The 22,447-nt window shown below is 51.4% G+C and overlaps 1 protein-coding gene across 1 annotated transcript in view; it reads right to left on the bottom strand.

Moving 5' to 3' along the window:
• Positions 1 to 1,144: 1,144 nt before the first annotated feature.
• Positions 1,145 to 22,447, bottom strand: part of DLGAP2 (DLG associated protein 2) — a 729,358-nt gene continuing 708,055 nt past the window's right edge. The window contains exons 13-15 of the mRNA XM_073902242.1: positions 22,036 to 22,127; positions 8,966 to 9,118; positions 1,145 to 6,162 (exon numbers count right to left, since the gene is read on the bottom strand). Of these exons, the coding sequence (XP_073758343.1) occupies positions 5,944 to 6,162; positions 8,966 to 9,118; positions 22,036 to 22,127 (464 nt within the window). The 3' untranslated portion in view covers positions 1,145 to 5,943. The remainder of the gene's footprint in view (positions 6,163 to 8,965; positions 9,119 to 22,035; positions 22,128 to 22,447) is intronic.

Here is a 22,447-nt window from a genome sequence, read left to right as displayed (position 1 = left end):
TATTTATATATATATATTTATATACTTTTTTTTTAAACTTTAACTAAACATCTAGTTTCCTGGTTCTAACATTCCTTGAATTTCTATAGGAGGCATTGAATTTAGTCCTTAGGCCACACCTGGGTATTTTGGCATGTAACATGGAGGGGGGTTATGAATTGGTCTCTAGACAGGAAGGGCCTGTCCAAGAGGAAAGTGACTTAGCATTTGGAAATCAGAGTTCAAAAGTAGCCTAGGACTTCCTACTGGTGGGGGAAACCCTTGAATTCAGCAAACCAGTGATCACGTGGAGGGAGAGACACACATGCTGAGCCCTTTTAACGTGATATGATCCTAACGCTGGAATGGCGGGGGCTGGGTGGTGGTGGTGAGTTTGGGGAAAATCAGAGTGGGTGAGTGGCCTCTGGAAGGTACCACACACCCACGGCCTTAGCGCTTCGGTTGTGGCATGTTAGCAGGAGGGTAGAGCACGCTGTCTATGGAGACTACCGTCTACTGGAACGAGATAAATTTGTACTTAAGTTGGCACAAGAACCTGGCACACGTCTGTCATCATCACCTCTCCCCTATTGAGTACGTGAGAGCTTGGACCCCCAAGCTCTCAGATTCGGAAAAAGCACCCATGATGAAGAGTCACATAAAACCTAAGAAAGTAGGGCGGTAAACCTCTGTTACCTTAGTTAGTGTATATACAAAATCTTTTTAAAAAGTAGTGTTATAGTAGGTAACTCCCATTTCCTCTGCAAAGAAGTCGTCTGTCGTGCGTTTAGACTGGCGCTTTGAAATACTTTCTTTTTACTGCTGGATAAAAAGGCCAAGGCAAGGGCAGCAACTCATAAACTTATGGATACTTTTCAATGTTGCGGGATGAAAAAGATGGTTATTTCTTGGAGCATTCCCACGGACCACTTCTGCATCCTCTGAAGAGTGAAAGGGAATAATTACAAAAAGCTGGACTTAGAGGGGTAGCTTCGCAAACTTTTAGCAATTTAGGTCAGTCTGTCTGCTTGCGTTCTTGGTGCGCTCCCGAATTACGTTCTCCTTCACCCCTGCAATGTTTCACTGGATGTCTCTCCACCCATCTAACATGCGGCTGAGCTTAAGTAACAGGGACTTGAGAGCTCACATGACATCAGTCTTCGTAAGCCATCTGTGAGGGAGATGAGAGACAGGAGAAAACAGACGTGAAGTTTCGTCTGGCTGACATACGACCAGGAGCCAGGTGGTTGGACCGGCCATCTGGCCATTCTGAGCTGGCCATTCATTTCCCAAACATTCTGCAGCTACTCTGCACCTGGCATGTAGCAGGGCGCGTGCAAGGCACCTCTCCTCCAGCACTCCGTTCGCCGCCCGCGCCTCACTGAGTGTCAGCAAGGCCCGGCCGGCAGGCGGGCCCTGCAGCGAAGGCGTGGGCCCTGCAGTCACAGACCACACCGGCCACCGAGCGAAGCAATGCCTGGTGCTCCAACCACTACTCGGGGGGAGAGGGTTAGCACTCAGCAGCCGACCACATTCTCCAGCTCTTCCGCTTGTGGTTTTCTAATCTGTTTTCAAGTTCTGGACTCCTGTATTCGACCCAAACTTTCACACGAGTGTAAACAAAGGTGCAGATAAAAACAATAGAGAGAACCTCAGGAAGTTCCAAGGGGGTATGGATTGGAAACCATGGTCAGCAACTACCTGATTAGTAAGTTAAATTTGCAAAAGAAAGAGAAAAAAGATCAGCGGTCAAGGCTTGAGAAGAAAGCAGCAAATGGAAACAGGTAGAATTTAGCCATCTAGACCCGGTTCTGGGGGGACCGGAACCTATGCTTGTTGGCAGGAGTGTTCCAGTTTTCAGAAGTGGGGTCAAACGCCGTACCTGGGAGCCCTCCCACACGGGTGCATGCAGGCGGGACCTGTCTCGTGCAGACGTTTCCTGCTGCTGACCCCACTGAGAGCGGGGGTCCCCATGCTCACGAACACCAGCCTGGCCGCTCTGTTCAGCCTGGGGACACACGTGCTCCTAAGCCGATTCCAGATACGGTGGCTGGACCTTCTGTCCACTACGGGTTCTGGGCACAAGGCTGGTTGCTCTTCCAGCAGAAGCAGCTCAGCCCTGGCTGTGACCCCCCTAGGATGCTCCCCGGGCCTCCGAATCCCCGGGCCACACGAGGTCTGGTTTGACTGACCTTCTGGCGAAGACACGATCCCCTGTCCCCCCTCCCTCCTCGCCACCAGGAGCTCTGGCCCAAAGCAGAGAGCTGCCCTGATGGGCGCACACTCCGCGGTCACCACGGGCACCTTGACCAACTGGCTGCAGTGTCAGACCGTCCTGAGAGACCGTCCCAGATTAGGGTGGGGCGGGGGTGTCTGCCAGGGCCTGGCAGTGGGGTGGCCCACGGGGGAGCAAGCACACAGCGTGGGGTCTTTGGACTCGAGCGAGAGCAACTGTGCGTGGAGAGGCAAATGGCGAGGTGGGGCAGGCAGGACGCCGACTGCAAAGCAGTGACGGCGGCCTACACACTGGCGAGTTGGGCAACTGGTTGTCTTCCGATGGCAGGTCTGGCTGCTTCCGTGGGAGCCTGCACGGCAAGGCCCTCTACATTGCAGGTCACTGATTTTGTGGCTCTGTTTTTTTTAAAGAGGGACCCTTAGATGTAATTGTTTTCTCCAATGGTACACTTTACTATTTAATGCTCTAGAAGTCTTTGAGGTGAACGCAGCAACAATTCTTTTCAAACAGAAATGTGAATTTTTGGTATCATACCAACAGTTCCATTCTTTACACACCGTTCAAGGATGGGTCTCCGCATTTGCTGAGATCATGGTAACAATCGTTACGGGCAAACACGCGACACATGGCAATGACAGATGAGGATGCGTGAGAGGGTTAGGTCGAAAGTGCCCTGTGGACAAGTGACGTTCAGCTCCTCCGGGCTTTGTGGAGCCGCAGGATGCTGTGTATCTTACTCGTGTCTCGGTGTTGAGAGCGAACCGAAGGCTTCAGGGGGCCGCGTCAGCTCGCCGCTGTGAGCCAAATCGTTTTTAACGCAGAGTCACGGCGGGTATGCTGTGTCTTCAGGAATGGAGCTACGCAGTCAGAGAGAAGCCTGCGCTTTCGTCCACGACGCCCCCGGAGCGCGGTGCGCTTGCATTTCCCACCATGCTCTCAAGCGGACGCGCAATCACTTAGTGAAACTACCAGCAACCGCGGTGAAAGGCCACACTGTTGCTCTGTAGGGTGTATGTGCAAGCAGGGCCTGAAAGAAGCCGGCTGGACTGACTGACACAAGTACTAGAAACAGCTTTATTGTTCTTTACATGTACAGTGTGTAAACATGGCTTATCGTCTGCATCTCGGAGTGGGATGTCGCCTGGGCGGGAACTGCAGATATTGCACTTAGTCATGGAGCGTGACAGGGAGCACCGCCTCGGAGCCGCAACACTGGGTGTGCGTCCGTCACATGGCCTTCTTTGGGACTCGGTGGACCACGCAGGGGCTCGTACACGTCCCCCAGCGCCAATCAATGGCTGCCATCGGGTTTAGTGGTAGGTTCATTTGCTCATCTCGGGGTGGTTTCAGCCAAAACTTTTGGGGATTTTAGGATAAAAATGAGGATACAAAACATAAAAAAAAAAAAAAGAAAAGGAAAGGCAGATTCAGCGAATACTTTCATTCAAGACAGGATCAGAGAATCTGGGATCTAGAATAATTATTGTCTAATTTTATAATTTGTTCTATGTTTTGGGCGAGCTCAAGGAAATGGGATAAAATGCACCGGCTGCCAGAGATACAGATGTATCAGCAGGCTGGCGTACGTGTATGCATTTCCCATTTCCTCTTACCAAGGGGTCTACACCGACTTTACTTCTCTGGGGTGATTTCTGAAGAGCATTTCATCCTAAATGATACATCATTTTTTTAAAGTCTAAAATGCCAATACTTGCAAGTACATTTGTTTTTAACAGAGTATAGTGAATACAGGAAGAAGCATCATTATTGTGCACTACTCAGGATTTAGGTATTTACTTAGGTAGAAAAAAAATGCTTTGAATACTCTGGGGAAATAGGATTCATTTATAGAAGAATATTTCAGGGATTTTTTTTTTTTTGCATTTTTCAAGGATATACATTCGTACTGATTTTTGCTTCCAAATATATTTTAAGGCTGTTTGGTAAGATATACCAAATATGAGGCTCAATTTACAGGGTTTTGTTCTTACAGGGAATTCTTAACTACTCAGCTTTAAAAAAGTAAAACTTTGAAGCTAAACATGCTTTACTATCAACTGTGCTCCGATGAACCCCATGCTTCGTGGAATGTAGAGTGTGAGGAAAAGGAAAAACTGCAGGCTGAGCCAACACCCGTAGGGGCCAGGACCTCACGGAACGCTCTCGGCGAGGTCACCAGGCTGCAGTGGGAGCTGGGTACATTTAAAGTGCCGGTCAAGCTGAGGAAAGAAAGTGCTACAGTGGGGAAGCCGGGGCTGCTCTTCGTGCCGTAGGGCCACAGGGAGGCCTGTGTTCGGGGGGACACACCCGCCTTCAGGTGCAGTCCTGCTTTCACCTTGCGTGACAGTGAGGACTCCAAGTTTGGGATCCGACAGAGAAACGGGACAGGCTCTTCCTCCGACGACGTGCCCGAACAGGGACACGCAAAGCATTGGAATGACAGTCACTGTGTCTACATCGAATTGTACAAATGCAAACCCTTTTCATTTGAATCCTTCCTGCTTTTCTCTGGTGCCAATCATGAAAACTAATTACTTTTCTTAAAGTCCACAGCTGGAAGTCACCATATGTGACCTTTTTTTTTTTTCCCCGTCATGTCTAAAACAGGCAAGAAATAGATTCTTGACTTTAACAATACTGCATAGGACAAAAGAATTCTGGAAAAATACAAATGTAAACTACATTTCTTCTTTACCATTTAAACTGAGATATACTTACCACTCACATTCATATTTCTTAAACTTTTTACAACATCACAAGTGTCACTTTAAACAAGCAAACTTTTTTCTTAAGGGTACCCTGGAGAGTCAACCGATAGAGCAGTTTGAGAATAAATACACATCTATAAAAAAAATCACATGTACATAAATGGGAACACTTAGAAGACGAGACTGTGTGATATAAGTTACAAAGGAATAAGACATACAATGACTCTTGCATCACAATAAGGGCCATGCTGTTTCTTTTCAGACACCTGCTACGGGACAAGCCAGCCTTTTGTAAGACTTTGATCTCTTTTCATGTGTCACTCCCTTGTGTGAATGAACAGTCAGCGTATTTTTTGATTGTGTAGATGCTGTGCTGGGTATTTTTAATGGGTTCAGACGTGGAATCCCCCGGGTTTCTGGAGAACTGCATGGCAGGGAGCTGGGGGGCTGGAGAGATGGCTTCTCATCACCATAGACTTGGCACAAGGACCCTGGCAATGGGTCAGCTGGATTCGGGGAGAAGCACCCCCAGGTGAAAGGGGGTGGGGGGGTCTGTCTTTCCTGCCCTTCGAGCTGGAGCACCTTCCACTGGGGTGTCTAGTGAGTGGTGAGATGCACCCATTGATTGCTATTTGTTATTCTTGCCTCTATTTATCACACGATTTATAAAAATATAAATAACAAAATGTCAGCCGGGTTCCATCTCTCGAGGTGTTTCTTGTTATCCTCTGAGAACAGAGTGGATCGGTTAGGTGTCCCCATGCCTAGCCATCAGAGCTGACTGAGAGACCATCCAGGGGGAAAAGAGGAAGAAGGAGAAGAAGAAGAGGAAGAAGAAGTTGTTCTGGCCGTGAGCTTGGCCGTCTGCGGAAATCAAAGCATTCCAGTGTGTGTACAGCACAAGGAACACAACAGGGCGTATTCGGTGGAGAAACGAGACAGAAGTTACCAGGTAGGTGAGAAACTGTACAAGCGTTTCATAAAGAAAAGAGAGGGCCGCGGCGAGGGCCGCCCCCGGCCCTACAGGCGCGTCTGGGCCTCGGGGATGTAGATCTCGATGCTGTCTGCGCGCTCCGAGGCCGAATTCTGGCGGAAGGACGCTGCCCTCTTGGCTGCCATGAGCCGCCTCCGGGCCTCTTGACGCTGTCTGTCTGGCAGGTCCAGGGACTTTTCTCTCGTGATGGGAAACTTCCCTTTGGGGGGCTTCTTTGGTATCGGAGGGGGTACCTTTCTTTCTTCCTGAAAAAGCATCACAAGTCAAAATTGGGGCGATCAGAGGAGAACAGAGCCAGCCCGTGAGCCTGGTCCCCCTGGGGGTGACAGCAAGTGGCCCGGGACACCCCCTGAGTGCCCGAGTCTGCCCAGCCCCTCAGCACCACCCCTGCCCCCGCGGCCTGGCCGCCTGCCCCGTGGGTCCTGCCCGTGACTTCCTCGCATCCTTCCATGGCGGGGAGAGGGGTCTGCGGACCGCGTTACACTTAAGGAACTTGATCCTGCGCCAGAACATTGGCCTTCTCCTCCATCTCTGATTTACTCTGATGTTGTTGCCAGATTAATGGACTCTGTCATCTCTGAGCATTGGCAAATGCCCACCATTGCAAGTTCTCGAGTATCCCAGGTATTCTGCAAGATGCCACTTGACATCCCTGTCACAGTCTTTTCAACAGACTCTGGATTCTAAAGACCTTCATGAAAACCATCTTACATGGGGGAACCATTGGCCAAATTCCCTATTATGGCCCTAAAACCGCTTGACATTAACTAGATGGTAAATAGATGCAAATAATTACTTCTGATCTTTAGCTCATGTTCTTAAATAAGTCATGAAAACAGGTGTATGCCTTTTCTAGAAAGCTCCATCCCACAGTTCTGCAGCGGATGTAATATGTAGTGCTTGTTACTGTTCTGGAGAAAGGTCTGTGTCCCAAACCCTGCTGCATTATTTACCGTGTATCCTAACTAACAAAGCTGGACATGATGCGGACTGTCCTTCCCAGTGGAGGGGTGACAGAGCCCTACATAGCCAATGACCCCCTTCCCAGGAAAGGGTGCCTGGCATAAGGCGCCAGAACCCCTTTCTTTTCTAAGCAGATATCTAGTTGTTGGGGGAAAACCCCACCCCGTGTCTTTCTCCCTTCAGCCTTTGCAGAAACCCAAATGGGCCGGACATGCTAGGACGTCGTGGGGAAGGCGTAGCTTGCCATGCAGGTTGGACGCCTGTGGCCAAACCTCCCCACTGTATAGTGTTGGATTTGATAGGGAGAGTGTTCTGGTGTCTGACACTATTCTCGTGGCTTATCTTAAAATGACTTGGACCAAAAAATTTAAAAAAAGCCTTGGGGGGTTACCTGTGGCTCAGTCAGTTGAGTAGCTGACTTCTGATTTGTGCTCAGGTCATATCTCAGGGTTGTGGGATCTAGCCCTGTGTTGAGCTCCTCATTGGGTGTGGAGTCTGCTTGGGATTCTCTCCCTCCCTCTGCCCCTCCCCTGCTCCTGCTCTGTCTCTCCCCCTTTAAAAAGCAGATTAAAAAAAATTAAAATGACTTGGACCAGTAGCAACGACTTCTTCCTGACTCTTGGACAGGCTCTATGACAATGGGGTAATTGGTTCGTTAAAACGTTCAGCTCTTTCAAAAGTTAGTTCCTGCATTAAGCTCATGACTGGATCTACCTATCTCTTTTCTCTTTGCTTGGCAGCCTCTGAAGTATGGCTGTGGGAAATACACACGAGCAATTCTTGTAGGAGTCTCTCATTTAAGGAGGCTCTCAGCCTCCGGACATCCTGTGGTAGGAGAGGTTGAACAGGTGGCCCTGCAGATCTACAGAGTAGACTTGCTCATGAAACACAAGGCATGGGGCCTCGGTGGTGTGAAAGAGCTGCTCATTGTCTGCACCGCGGTGTACACCCTCAGCAACAGGCTGTCTTCAGTTAGAGGACCATTCCCTATGCATAGCTTAGGTAGAAGGGATTGTATTAGTTGTCAACTACTAAAGAATGAAAGAAGTAGGAGGGATTATTGCAAATCTTTAGACTGGTTTACTGAGTTCTATTTTTAGCATTTTATTAGAATAACATTTTCATTGGCAATCTTTACTTGTGATCTCCTTCACTTCAAAACCAGACCATAGATAGGACTTGCTTATGCCCCGTGTATGGCTTACGGACAGCCTATGGCTTCCTACTCCCCCACCGTCAGTGTGAGAGGGGCTTTGTCAGTGGTCTGCAGCAGCATCTACAAGCCCAGAACTCTTCCAGGATGGTCGGTGGCTCCCTTGTGGCAATGGTGATGATGGCTTTTGTTCTAATTATCTGCATAGCCATCCTCCACCACGTGCTAACACCACTGCCTCAAAGCATGTTGGGTTAATTTCATCATTTTATTTTGATAATGCCTATCTAGAAAATCAGATTATGTTTACTCAGGTCATCTTTAAAATGTGATAGGAAATCAATGTATTTATTGCTGATTCAGACCTATGTATTAGCCCCACTAAAGATGAAATCTAAAGGGAAGACGTGAAATCATGGGTTCAGATTCAATGGAAACTTTCAGCCTATTTAAGGGCCGAGGCTGAGAGATCTAGAGGAAGTTTACATCATCAAATGGTTCAGTAAAGCTCAAAATATTTTCTTGGCTTCAACTGAAGATAAGCAACTAAAACATTTATCTGAATAGGAAGCAGTCATTGTGACCAGACCCAAAACCTTCCCTGTGGAAACTCATCTTTGTATAATCTGAACAAATGTATGACGAAGACAATTCAGAGGGTCGATCCCTACAAGAAATGAGACTCTAGATTGACATGTGATTTTTGGCTAGTGTCCAAGAGATGCAGCAAGAAAGAGACTTATTTACGACACCTGGCTAGTGACTCCCGCCCCACTCTGCACACACGTGCATGGGTGACAATTTGATGCCGTATCGCTAACCTAAGACCAGGACGCCCATTGCAGTGGAGCACAACTCCTGCAGCTGGACCAAGTATGGGGCGAGGACGAGGAGCGGGGCGTGAGGATGTCACATGCCCGGGGCAGAATTACCTTTCTTTCGGGAGACTCTATTATCTTCCAGTCGTTGAGCTTCAGCTGGTGCAGCTCATCGAACTTCATGCTGACGTCCTCGATGGAGAGCTGCAGCATGTCCCAGTAGCCCGCCAGGTCCTGGGATGTGGGTCTAGGCATGGCGCTGGGGTCCTGCCAACAGGCGAGCACAGTTTACACCTGCTCTTTCCCGCACGTGCCTTTCAAGGACTTGGGTTAGGGAGAAGCCTGGCTAATTCAAACTCTGATGCAAACATTTGAGTGGGCCCACAAAGATCCAGTAAGTTTACACACGTATTTGCCGACGCGTTTTACATTCACAAACAGGAAAAGGCTACGTATTGCGTGATCCCAACTCTATGACATTCTGGAAAAGATAACACTGCGGGGACAGTAGAAGGATCAGAGGTTGCCCGGGGTCAGGGGGGAGGGATGCAGGAGTGGGACACGACGTTTAGGGCAGGGAGACTACTCTGTGTAGTTACCACAATAGTCGCTACATGTCACTGTACATTAGTGCAAACCCACAGAGCATACGACACCAAGAGTGACCCTCATGTGCACCGTGGACTCTGGGCGATGGTGAAGTGCCCACGAGGGTTCACTGATTCTAACAGAAGCACCGTCTGCTGGGGATGCTGGTCGTGCTGTGGGGGGCAGAGGGGAACGGGAAATCTCTCTACCTTCTTTTCAATTTTGCCGTGAACCTAAAACTGCTTTAAAACAATAAAACCTATTAAAGAAGATACATGTATTACATTCATGCATTGTTTCCTTTCGAAAATGCTTTCTTAGGCCTCGAGGATGGGGGCGACTAGCAAAGTTTTCCAACGCTGGGCTGTTCATAAAAGCAACAAGGCAGCTGTGTTTTAGGTCTCCTTGGGGGATTATTCTGCAGATTGGTGCCCGGGACACAGACACGTGTTTGGTGGTGGTGGTGAGCTTGGGCTTGGAGCCGGTTCAGCTTCTGGGTGCTGACAGATCTTAGTGCGAATTCCAACGGCCAGTGACGCTGCACAAACGTTCCACGTGTGTACTTTGCTCCCACGTAGAGGGAGGACAGGCAGGTCCATTTTAGGAAGGTGTACAGTGAAGTCACGGACAGGTCCCCACACGCACAGGTGATGCCGCTGAGCCTCAAACTGGCAGCCCAGCGTGCACACTGTCCCCGCGTGGCATGAGGCTGGCGAGGATCCAAAGCCCTTCAGGCGCCTCCATGCTGGGGCCAGGCCGGCTTCACCCTGTACTTGCCCGGAGGCACGCAGGGCTGTGACACCCGGGGTTAAGCGTATGGGTGTTTCTGTGTGTGGCGCCTTTGATTCAGTGGGAGGCCATCTCAGATTAAACAGAGAAATTTCGGTGAATTTGCTTAAAATGTGCAATTTTCAGCTCACTTGTAAGTTGTTCATGGTAAGCACAACGTCCTTTACCTGTGTCTTAGTCCACTGGGGTGGCTGGACAGAACCCCACCATCAGCAGCTGACAAACAGACACATGTTGCTCATGGTGCTGGAGTCTGGGCATCCCAGATCAGGGACCGGCATGGACATGTTCTGGGGAGACCCACGTCCAGGGGGCTGATTTCTGGCTGCGTCCTTACTTGGAGGAGGAGGGTGTGGAGCTCTGTGGGGTCTCTCTTATAAAGACACTAACCCCATTCATGCGGGCTCCACCCTGATGACTCATCACCTCCCGAAGGTGCCGCCTCCTAATGCCATCACACTGGGGGCAGAGTCCAACACGTGAATTTGGGGGGACACACGCATGCAGTCCAGCACCCTGGTTTGACGTCGCATCAGAATAATCGCTTTCGGCCCCCAGCCTGCTGTGCCCCGTGCAACCAGCCGGCAGCCTGTGTGGGTGAAGGTTGGGGGAAGCGAGCTGCCTGTCGGGCTGGCTCATCTGCAGAAGCCCAGGGGGATGATGGCGTCCGCAGGGTGAGGGGTGGCCGGCTTCCAGGGAACCCCTCGGGGGAGGCAGCACCGTCCCCGGCTGTGGGGCTCTTCCTCTCGCACATGGGAGCCTGAGCTCAGCCGCTGCTCGTGAGGAGAAAGCGCACGGCCATGTTGCGGCCAGGGCTGCATTCCAGTGGTAATGGTGACAGAGCAGGACTCTGATCGCACCCGTGGCCATCCGGAAGGAAGTGGAGCAGGAGGAAGCATCTCCCACCAGGGACCCGTCTTCCATCTGAACTGGAGTTTCTAAGGGGGGTTGTGTCCCCTTCTGGAAGATATCACAAACACAACGAACCTTCTCTCTTTTTGTGGGTTTAGGGGAGGACGCCTGAGCGCATCTGTAGGAAGCCGCACGGTGACCCTTCTTCCAATCTCCGAGGTCAGGTTGCTGGGCGCAGGTCACGTCTTCAAAGAGAAAAGCTAAAGAAGTGTTCTTGGCGAGGCGCAGACTCCCACTGACCCACAAGCGGACATCAGTCTCACCTGTCCAGCTGCTCGGCTGCTCTTGAGGCAGGGGTGCGGCTGTGTGCAGGCAGCTGGGCACAGCCAGGCTCTGCCCCATGCCCCCGCCCCTGTCCTCTGCTCTTTTCTGGGGAAGCTGGATGCATCTGTGCCCACTGGACGTTCAGCTACCGTGATACGTTTGTGAAACTGTTTTTAAATGGCCCCTCCCCCAGCAAGATGACACAGTGCTCTTTCCCAGTTAAATTCACGTCCTGAGAGTTCCTGTGACTTGCTGGCCCGGCTGTCAGAGGCCCCCGTGACGTGGACTCTGGGGCTCCCATGTTCTGGGGTAACGTGCTCAGAGGGGCTGGGAAGCCCTCCTGGGCACACACAGGATTGTGCAGCTTTGCTGGGACGTTGGTCTGAAGGGGATGGTGTTTTTCTACCAGGCTGGCTGGGGTTGCAGTGCTGCTGGTCCTGATAAGGAAAATCTGTGTCCTGAGATGGCCCACCAAGCCAGCGAGAGAGTCCCAGTTCCTGCTCAGGGCTCTTCCGGCTTCTTCTCCCTGCCCCACTTCACGCACACACCCAAAATGCCAAGTATGCAGAAGTAAAAGTGTATAAATTGCCCCCTTTGTTTGTGCTGGGGCTCAGACCTTTGGAGACCACTCTCCTCTGAGCCCACTGGCGTTAAATAAACCTCCTAGCCTCCAAGATCTCCAAGTGCCGCTTGGTTCTGCCATTGGGCGATCCAGTCCAGGTTCCCTAACATTTGGTTGTCTGACCAGGAAACCCAACCGTGCTGGCCCATTGTTCCCACCACTTTGGGGACAACGGCGGGGCGGTGACAGAAGGAGGAATCGTAATGGAGAAGGTGCGCCCTGCCTAATTTTCAGCCATCTCTGCCCTGGTCGCCTTGGGCTGGCCCGGGTCCACTGTTCCTGCCAGACTCGAGGAGACTTGGCAGGTGAGGACCTGGTCCTGATGTCAGATTCCAGTAAGGCCTGGGGCCCCAGGACCCAGACAGGCCCACCCCCATTGGGGTGGAAGGGGAGCCTGATCACCACCCAGAGACCTCGTAGAGGTCTCACAGGTAGGGATTCCCAGGGAGGGAATGTAATAACTTCTGGAGTGTGAATGTGGGAGTGAATGTGCAGTCCGACCTGGCTTGCTCAAGTGGACTGATTCTGTGACTGCACAGGCGGGCAACCTTAAGGTCCCCAGAAGCCTACGGAGTCTGAGTGGGCCCGTCTGCGATTCCGTGGTGAACGGCATACAGTCTAGGGTGGCACTGGGATAGTTTCCGATGGTAAGTCACAACACTGAGACTGCCATGGCTAAGCTTCACCTAAGCTCCTTCGGGACACGGCCAGACGCGCATCTGATTGGTCTCCTCACCTCAGGAGGCACCCCCCCCCTTTTGTCTGTCTCTGCACCACCGCACACGGGGACATCACCATGGGGTCAGGGCAGGGTAAACCTACAGTTTTGGAGACCATGATCAAAAATTTCAAGAAGGGGTTTTCAGGAGACTATGGAGTCAGGATGAACCCCGGCAAGTTGAGAACCCTCTGTTTATTGGAATGGCCCACCTTTGATATTGGGTGGCCTTCAGAAGGGACATTGGATGTCCCAATGATTCGTCAAGTGTGGCGAGTCGTAACAGGAGAACCAGGACACCCTGACCAGTTTCTGTACATTGACTCCTGGCTAGGAATTGCCCAGACCCTTGCCCCCTGGGTGCGATTCGCTTGCAATAGGCAGGGACAGGCCAGAGTCTTAATTGCCTCATCCAAGCGACCTAAGGAAAGTCAGCAAGAGCCCCAGTCTCCACCAATCCTAGCCAGAGATCCTGAGGATGAACCGACCCTGCCCCCACCATATGCACCCCCAAGACCACCTACACCTGGCCCTTCAGCTCCAGATGCTCTGCCGCCATCGGTCTCGCCATGCCCCCAGGCCCAGAGGATCCACTTTCTCCAGGACCAGCAGCCAGGCTACACCCCAGGCTGGGCACAAACACCCTCCAAATGCCAATAGGAGAGATGTGGGAATCTGAGAGGCGCGATGAAGACTGGGCGGTCCATCCCGGCCGTTCCATGATGTATTATCAGCCCTTCTCCACCACTGACCTCCTCAACTGGAAACATAACACCCCATCCTACTTTGAGAAACCACAGGCCATGGTAGACCTCATAGAATCCCTCTCCCAGACTCATCGGCCAACCTGGGAAGACTGCCAACAGTTACTCCGCACCCTGTTTAACACAGAGGAAAGGAGGAGAGTGATGAAAGGTGCACGGCAGTACCTGGAAGAGTGTGCACTGGCGGGAGTCATCGACCCTGCTCCCTGGGCTAACACAGCCGCACCCGAAGAGCACCCAGCACGGGACTTCACCACAACTGAGGGACACATCCGCTGGTACCAGGAGGCCCTCCTCTGGGGAATCCGGGCAGGAGCTAAGAAACCCATGAACATGACTAATGTATTCTCGGTCACTCAACAACCAGGGGAGGCCCCTGGGGACTTCTACAAAAGACTATGTGAAGCCTACAGGATATACACTCCGTTTGACCCCGAGGCACAGGAAAGCCAACAGATGGTAAACATCACCTTCGTGGCTCAGGCTGCCCCAGACATCAGAAAAAACTTCAGAACCTAGAGGGTTTTGCCCGGATGAACATCACCCAACTAATAGAGATTGCCGGTAAGATCTACATGAACAGGGAGGTTGCAGCTGAACGGGAAGCTGACAAAAAGATGAAAAAGGCAGTCAGCCTCCTCATCGCCGCCCTGAAAGAAAATGACAACACAAAGATGGGGAGACCCCGACCACTGAAAGGGGGGAAGCCCAGAACCCCCTTGGCAAGGGATCAATGTGCCTACTGTAGAGAGAAAGGGCATTGGAGAAATGAATGTCCCAAACGGGGAAAGGCTCAGAAGCCCAGCCGCTACAAGGAAGAACCCCGAGGGGAGGACCTCATAGGCCTTGCGGGAATGGACTCAGACTGAGGGTGACCAGGCTCTTTCTTCCTTGGCCCCCATGAACCCACGGTCAAAATGAAGGTGGGGGGCCAACCAGTGACTTTTATGGTTGATACTGGGGCTGAGCACTCTGTTGTCACCTCCCCAGTGGCACCTTTCAGCAAAAGGACTGCGACCATCCTCAGGGCCACTGGGACCCGGTTGGTGCAACAGCCCTTTCCCAGGCTCGCCCGTGCGAACTCGGGGGCCACAAGGTCCGACACTTATTCCTTTATCTGCCCGATTTCCCCATCGCCCTCCTGGGCCAAGACGTACTCTTCAAGCTTGGGGCTCAGGTAACCTTCGAGACCACTGGACACACTAGCTTCCGATTGAACCCAAGGCAAGAGGAAACAAGGTATCTGGTACTAGCAGTTACCACGCCGAGGAAAGAAGAATGGAGGGTATTCTGTGCCCAGGCCCAACCTAGCAGCCTGCCAGAGTGCAGACTTGCCTTCCATTCAGTATGGGCTGAAAACAACCCACCTGGACTAGCCCAGAATTGGGCCCCTATCATTGTTGAACTGATCCCAGGAGCCCAACCTCAGAGGCAAAGGCAATACCCCCTTCCACCAGAAGTTAAGATCATCGTCCAGGAACATCTGACCAAACTCAAAGAAGCAGGTGTTCTAGTCGAGTGCCAGTCAGCCTGGAATACCCCACTCCTGCCAGTCAAGAAGCCAGGAGGGGGATACTGACCAGTTCAAGACCTAAGGCCATCAACAAGGTGACCATCTCTCTGCCCCCAGTGGTCCCGAATCCATACACCCTCCTCGGCCAAACCCCAGGTTCGGGCAGATGGTTCACTTGCCTAGATTTGAAGGATGCCTTCTTCTGCCTCTGCTGAGCTCCTCAGAGCCAGCCACTATCTGGCTTTGAAAGGTCTGAACCTGATACAGGGTGCCAGATGCAACTGACTTGGATGCACCTCCTGCAGTGGTTTAAAAAACTCACCAACCCACTTTGGGGAAGCACTGGCCATGGACCTTGCCAGCTTCCCAAGAGGGGCCACATGATGCAACCTCTTCCAGTATGTGGATGACCTCCTCCTTGCCAGTTACACACAAGAAGCCTGCACAAAAGGCACAAATGCCCTCCTACAGCTCCTGTCAGACTCGGGGTACCGAGCCTCATGGAAGAAGGCACAAATCTGCCAACAACAGGTCTGACACCTTGGTTTCCTCCTCACCCAAGGGAAGAGAGAACTAGGGCCAGAGAGGAAAAGGGTCATCATCTCTCTGCCACAGGCCCAGACAAAAAGGGGCCTATGAGAATTCCTGGGGGCTGCAGGATTCTGCCACAGCTGGATCCCTGGGTTCTCGGCAATGGCAAGACCACTGTATGATCTCTTAGGGGGACCAGATCGAGTACACCCTACCTGGACTGAGGAAGCAGAAGCTGATTTCACAGAGATAAAGACCACCCTGCGGCAGGCTCCAGCCCTGGGCCCACCAGATGTAGAAACACCCTTCAATCTCTTTGTGCATGAAAAGGAAAAAATAGCGCTTGGGATACTCACTCAGACTGTTAGACCCTGGCAACGGCCAGTTGCATATCTGTCAAAGAAGCCGGACCCCATGGCAGCAGGATGGCAGCCGTGCCTCGGGGTGCTGGCAGCCAGAGTCCTACTCATCAAGGAGGCGGACAAACTCACCCTGGACAACAACTGCAAAACTTAACGTCATGCAGTTGCGTCCCTCATGAACGCACAGGGACACTGCTTCCTTTCCAGCTCTCGGCTAGCACTATTACCAAGGGCTCCTCTGCAGAAACCCATGGGTCACCCTTGAAACAGTAAGGACATTAAATCCAGCAACTTTTCTCCCCATGGAAGAGGGGGAACCAGACCATGACCGCTCCGAGGTGACTGATGAAGTCTACACGAGCCGTCCAGATCTGTGGGATCAAGCCATAAAGGACCCAGAGCTCACGCTGTTAAGTGACGGAAGCAGTTACCTACAGGAGGGTGCCCGGAAGGTGGGTTATGCAGTAACCACAACCACTTAAGTCATAGAAGCTAAGGCATTACCAGCTGGATGGCCAGCTCAATGGGCTGAGTTATATGCTTTAGTCCGAGCCCTCAGCCTCGGTGAAGGCAAGCGAGTCAGTATCTATACTGACTCTTGGTACACCTTTGCTACTGTACATATATATGGAGCCATCTATAAGGAAAGGGACCTCCTAACCTCAGCAGGAAAAGCTATCAAAAATAAGGAGGAGATACTGAGACTCCTTGAAGCCGTCTGGCTTCCAAAGGAAGTAGTAATACTGCACTGTAAGGGACACCAGAAAGGAGACAGCCCCACAGCGCCGGGAAATCATCTGGCAGATGAGGCAGCCAAGACCACAGCCAGTGAGGACATGGACAGAGCCCCTTCCCTCACCATGGCCCTAACACCCCCGGAAGAAGTCCCTCCATACAGTTACACTAAAAAGGAAAAGGAATGGGCCATGGCTGAGGGAGCCACCCTGACTGAAAAGGGATGGTGGATGATGCCAGACGGGTGCATCTTCGTTCCAACAGCACCTGGAGGGCATCTAGTCAAGGAATACCACCAACTCACTCATCTGTGGAAAACTGCATTAGAGGCCCTTCTCAAGAAGGACCACTACATCAGTCAGCTGCCGGCACTATGCTGAGCAATGAGTGAACTTGCATAACATGTGCTAAAGATAATGCTTGGTCTGCACCACGGCCCCCGCCAGGTGTCCAGAGGATGGGAGCAAGCCCCTTCGAAGATCTAGAGGTAGACTCCACAGATGCACAGCCGAGCAGGGGCTTCAGATATCTCCTAGTAATAGTATGCACACACTCTGGGTGGGTCGAAGCCTTCCCGACCAGGATGGAGCAAAGCTGGGAAGTAGCTAAAGTCCTCTTGCAGGAGATCATGCCCCGGTTCGGCCTGCCATTAACAATCCATAGTGACAATGGAACCACATTTGTGGCAGACATTGTACAGGTCTTGACCACATCTCTCAACATCACCTGGAGAATCCACACTGCTTACCGGCCCAAGTTCAGAAAAAGTAGAGCGAATGAATTGCACCCTCAAGAGAACCTTAGCAAAGTTTTGTCAGGAGACTAACCTCCCATGGCCGGATCTGCTACCCCAGGTCTCCTGCATGCTCACTGCATGCCCAGGACGTCAGGTTTCTCCCCATTCGAATTAATATATGGACGCCCCCCCACCCTCCGGCCTGGGGAGCCTTCTAGGAAACTTGCATCAGGTTGGAGATAAAGGGATACAGGAGCAGCTTCAGGCCCTGGGGGCCACCCTAAATAAATTACAAAAGTACAGCACTGAGAGGGCCCCAATCTCCTTAGGGTCTCAGGTACACTCCTTCCAGACAGGGGACTCAGTTTGGGTCAAAGATTGGAAGAAAGACCCCCTCAAACCACAGTGGACAGGGCCCCACACTATTGTTCTAACCACCCCTTACTGCCCTCAAGGTCTCAGGTGTCACCCCATGGGTCCACCACTCCAGAGTGAAGAAAGCTCATCATCGGATGAGGAGCCGTGCCAGTGGAGAGTCCAGCCAGACCTCATGAACCCACTCTGGCTTCACCTTCAACGAGACCCCACCGACTGATGGACACCTGCTCACCGTGGTCCCTGGCTCTCATCGGCGTGATTTCCCTCATCTTGGAAGTCAGACTCTACACTGTCGCCCCTCCTGACTGGACTTTCCCCCAGAGGCTTACTATTGCCATTGCTTATTGGGTGTCCCTAGGGTGTATTGCTGCACTTACTGGTCCACGGGTTTCATCTGCTGATGGGTTAGCCATGATGGCTCTCTCTACCTAAGGTCACAGATCCCAATTTTACTGGCCCTCTGCTGTCTGCTCCTGAGCGCATTTCACCATGGTTTTCCTGGCCCCAGGCAGTCCCGGTCTTCTACTACCTGGTGTGCTGTTCCTCCGCACTGCCTCTAGCTTGCCCAGCCAGGCAAGAGGGGCAAACTCTCGTATCACCGTTACTGGCAAATGGACTTTCCAGCTTATCCCCCTGAATCCCACACCAGCGCCTCCACTGACTTCTTCCAGCTGGGATGGGCACACACCAAAAGTTAACTTGTATTTTGATGGATGCCAGCTTCTTGATACCTCCTGGGAACCTCATAGACGGTGTTCCTACCATGGCCCTCACTCAGGTTACCAGCTGGTAGATATCTACATCTGTGGGGGCCCTACACCTCAACAGCCAAACACCTGCCCTCAGTTCTGCTTGCGAGCCTGGGGATGTCCATCATGGGTGGTGATCTGGCCAGGAATGGAACGATGGTCCATCAGGTGGCACCTCAAACAGCGCAGTGACATCCGGATTTCCTTGTCATGCAACGCCGCCCCACCCTCTTGCCCTGGTCCTAGAACCCAGTGCCACGTCATGGGTACAGGAATCATTCTCCTGTTGGGCCAGTATCACCCTATGGGGACCTACCCCATGGCCAAGTTTATGATTAAGTCCATGTTCACCCCAAGCCTTGCAGTCAAACCCCCAGAGTCAGACAGAAAATAACTCACCCTGGCGCATCCCCGGGTCCCCCATCCACACGCAGCAAGCATCTATAGCGCAACTGTTAGGTGTGATTAACGCCTCCCACCAAGCTGTTAACCAACCGCTCGAATCCACCCCTAGCGTCTGACTGCTGGATCTGTATGAAGTCCGGTCCCGTCCAATACCTACGTGTCATCCTCAACCAATCTACCGTGTCACCTCCCACCTCGGCACCGGGGACCTCAGATTATCCCTTTCTGGCTCCGGTACCGCTGTATGGAAACTCTTCCTCTCCCATCACGGGCCACAGTTGGGTCTGTGCACCTAACAACACTTTTCTGGCTTGTGATCAAGGTGTATACATCTGCACCACCTTGTGTGATCAGTCATGCACACTTGCCAGTCTCTTACCCGATCTTTCAGTCCTCCCCGGGAGTGATGCCCCACATATATGGGGACCCCCTAGCCATCCTCGATGCTCCCCTGCAGCCGTCCCTCTTATCGTGAGTCTGCCGGCTGCATCAGGTGTTGCTCTCGGCGCCACTGGCATTGGGATGTCTCAGGTTCAGTACCAGGGGTTAACTCAACAACACACAGTGGATTTTCCTGCCCTCACTCAGTCGGCCCTGGCCCTGCAGAGCCAACTCGATTCAATGGCCTCAGTGGTCCTCCAAAACAGGCGCAGGCTCGACTTGCTCACACAGCGCAGGGGGGGCTCTGCCTTTCTTACAGGAGGAATGTTGTTTCTATGCTAATGATTTGGGGGTGGTCCAAGAAACTCTGACCCAATTACAGGAACGAGTACATCGCCGGTGGGAATCACTCCAGTGGACAACTTGGTGGGATACCCTCTCACAGTGGTTCCCTTGGTTCGCCCCCCTCGTCGGCCCCCTCCTATTGCTTCTCCTCATAGTAGCATTTGGTCCTTGTATTCTTAATGCCCTTACTAGGTTTATCACTGCTCAAACTGCTAAAACCAGACTCCAGTTACTCCTTACTCACTATTGCCCCTTAGAGAATGAAAATGATGCCCTGTAAACTAGATGTTTAAAGGGGCATCAAAGGGGGGGGAATGATAAGGAAAATCTGTGTCCTAAGATGGCCAACCAAGCCAGAGAGAGTCCCAGTCCTTGCCCCGGGCTCTTCCGGGTCCTTCTCTTTGATCTGCTTCCCGCGTGCACCAATCCAGGTTCTTCTCCCCGCCCTGCTTTGCACACGCGCCAAGAGTGCCCAGTGTGTGGAAGTAGAAGTGTATAAATTGCCCCCTTTGTTTGTGCTCGGGGCTCAGACCTTTGGAGACCACACTCCTCTGAGCCCGCCAGAGTTAAATAAACCTCTGATTCTCCAAGATCTCCGGGTGCCACTAGGTTCTTCCATCGGGCGATCCAGTCAAGGTTCCGTAGGAGTCCAGGGAACCCGTGTTTCCCTACAGGTGCAAGGGCAGATCTTCCCACTCTGCTCTGCATTCTCGTTATGCAGTGAATCGTCCGTTTGTCCTTGCCTTGAATATATCTACTTTGTTCCGTCCATCCTAAACATCGGGTGGGGGGGGCGGCTCTGGCTTATTTTCTGGGGTCATTCCTTTGATTTCAAACTGGTTAGCCACCCAAATCTTCCAGCAGCTAGCAATGTGGCTTTGGACTTCCGACACAGGCATCTGCTTATGCTGCAGCATCTCTCTCTGGCCGGGCCACCTCAGACACCCACCCCCTCCTGCAACCAATGCTGCAGGGTTGTTTTGGAGGTTTGTTTGTTTTCCCCCTCAAATCCTAGCTAGAAGCCGAAAGAAAAGGAAGCAGCCACACTATGTACTTCAAAACTCAAAAAAGGATTTTTTTAAGGTTAGGATAAAATGCAATGTGACATGTGTAAGAAGCATCAAAAACATTAGGATGGGTAATTTAAAAATCTAACATTAGTTGCTTCTGGCCCAGGGGACATGGACATTTTATAAGGTTGAATAACATCTTTCCATGTTTTAACTGCATGTCCGTTGCTTTAGGTAATGCGTTCCTAAAGACAGAGTCTACCTATACTTACCCGACTACAGAGCTGTATAATGGCCTAAATCCGTTCCTTCATAGACAGTAATCAGACAGACGTGGAGGAGGTGGGAATATGCTCCCCAAACACCACAGCTGAGCACGCCGCGGCTGTGCGTTCCTTCCAAGGAATGCTAAACCTTCCTGCTCCCCCTTTCTAAACGTGGGTCATAACTTCATGTCACAGGAGATAAGGGGGTCACGTTATACATTTTGTGATGAACTTCAACGGGGTTAACCAGAAAATGCTAGAGAAAACGTACTTTTTAACAATCCTAATTAAGAGGGATGAATTGGCAGCTCTGATGTGCTTTGCTTTCTTTGATGTGTAAGAACATTCTGTAAATTCACATGTCTCCTTGCAAATTAAAACAACAAAACAAAGTCAAATTGCCGAGCACCATCGCTCCCACGATGCACAGACCTACTTGCATTTTAATGAAAACTTTGCTCTGAAAGAAATCAATGTATGGATTTATAAAATAGTCTGTAAAGTAATGTGAATACTCCTTAGTTATTTCTACAAATAACATTACATGGATACTTTCTTTAGTTAGACAAAGAAAAGTGTGTGTATTGATTTGTACATAGATATGCAGTAAGTATATGCACATAAGTAAATATCGACATAGATATGGTTTTTCTTTCTCTTTGATGTTCAGGACGATCAGAGCCAAGTTTAATGCCAAGTGTGTTGCCTATTGCTGGTATATTCATTCCACTCCTGACTATGAAATAGAAAGCCCAATTATTCTACCATCTCTTCTGAATCTCTTTGAATGTCGCTGTTAATGTGTTGAGTCAAGGCCCCCCCTCGTCTGTGACATCACACCTGTTCCTGCCCCGCCTCCCTCCTACGGCTCTTGGGCAGGTGGACCCTGCAGCCTGAAGGTGTCCTGGGGCTCCGGGGGGCTGCCCCCTGCGCCATCCACTCCTTCTCCCCCAGCACCACCTCACAGTGTCCTCTTCAGCATCCCGAACCCGGCCCGGGACGGGCCTCACATTCGCTCCCTGCTCTGCAAAGTGCCAGGTACTTTGTCAGACCAGAGCGGAGAGAGCGGGCCCTCGGCTTGCTTAAGGGGCCCAGGACACCCGGGGCTTTGCTCACCATGTTCTGTTGGCACAGCCAGTAAAACTGCTGGAATTTCTGGGACATCAGAAGCTGCGCACTCCCCACCGCACTCCTGATTTTACCGAGGACTGTGAACAAAACAAAACAAAACACGTTTAAAACTGGGTCAACGAGAAACCAAATGCAAGAGCGTAACACAAAGGGAGTCAAGTCCAAAGAGCATGAGTTACTCTTCTTTCCTGAAGATTAAAACTCTGAATGTATGGTGCAGGGCACGGCCACGGACTTAAGTTTTTTCCAGGCTGGCCCATGTCCGATTTCTGAGGGAAATGCAAAGATGTGTGAGCAATACCCGCTGTTAGGATATTACTGGTCAGGGTTGGGACGAGTGTAGTCTGGAAGGGTGGTCTATACTGGGGGAGGCTTTTCCTGTTTATGGCACCAAGAT

Source organism: Callorhinus ursinus, unplaced genomic scaffold, assembly GCF_003265705.2.
Source record: "Callorhinus ursinus isolate GAN/ISIS: 27379988/994484 unplaced genomic scaffold, GSC_fseal_2.0 scaffold17, whole genome shotgun sequence".
NCBI lineage: Eukaryota > Metazoa > Chordata > Mammalia > Carnivora > Otariidae > Callorhinus > Callorhinus ursinus.
The sequence above is the reverse complement of the archived record's forward strand: the minus strand, read 5'-3'. Positions and strand labels throughout refer to the sequence as shown.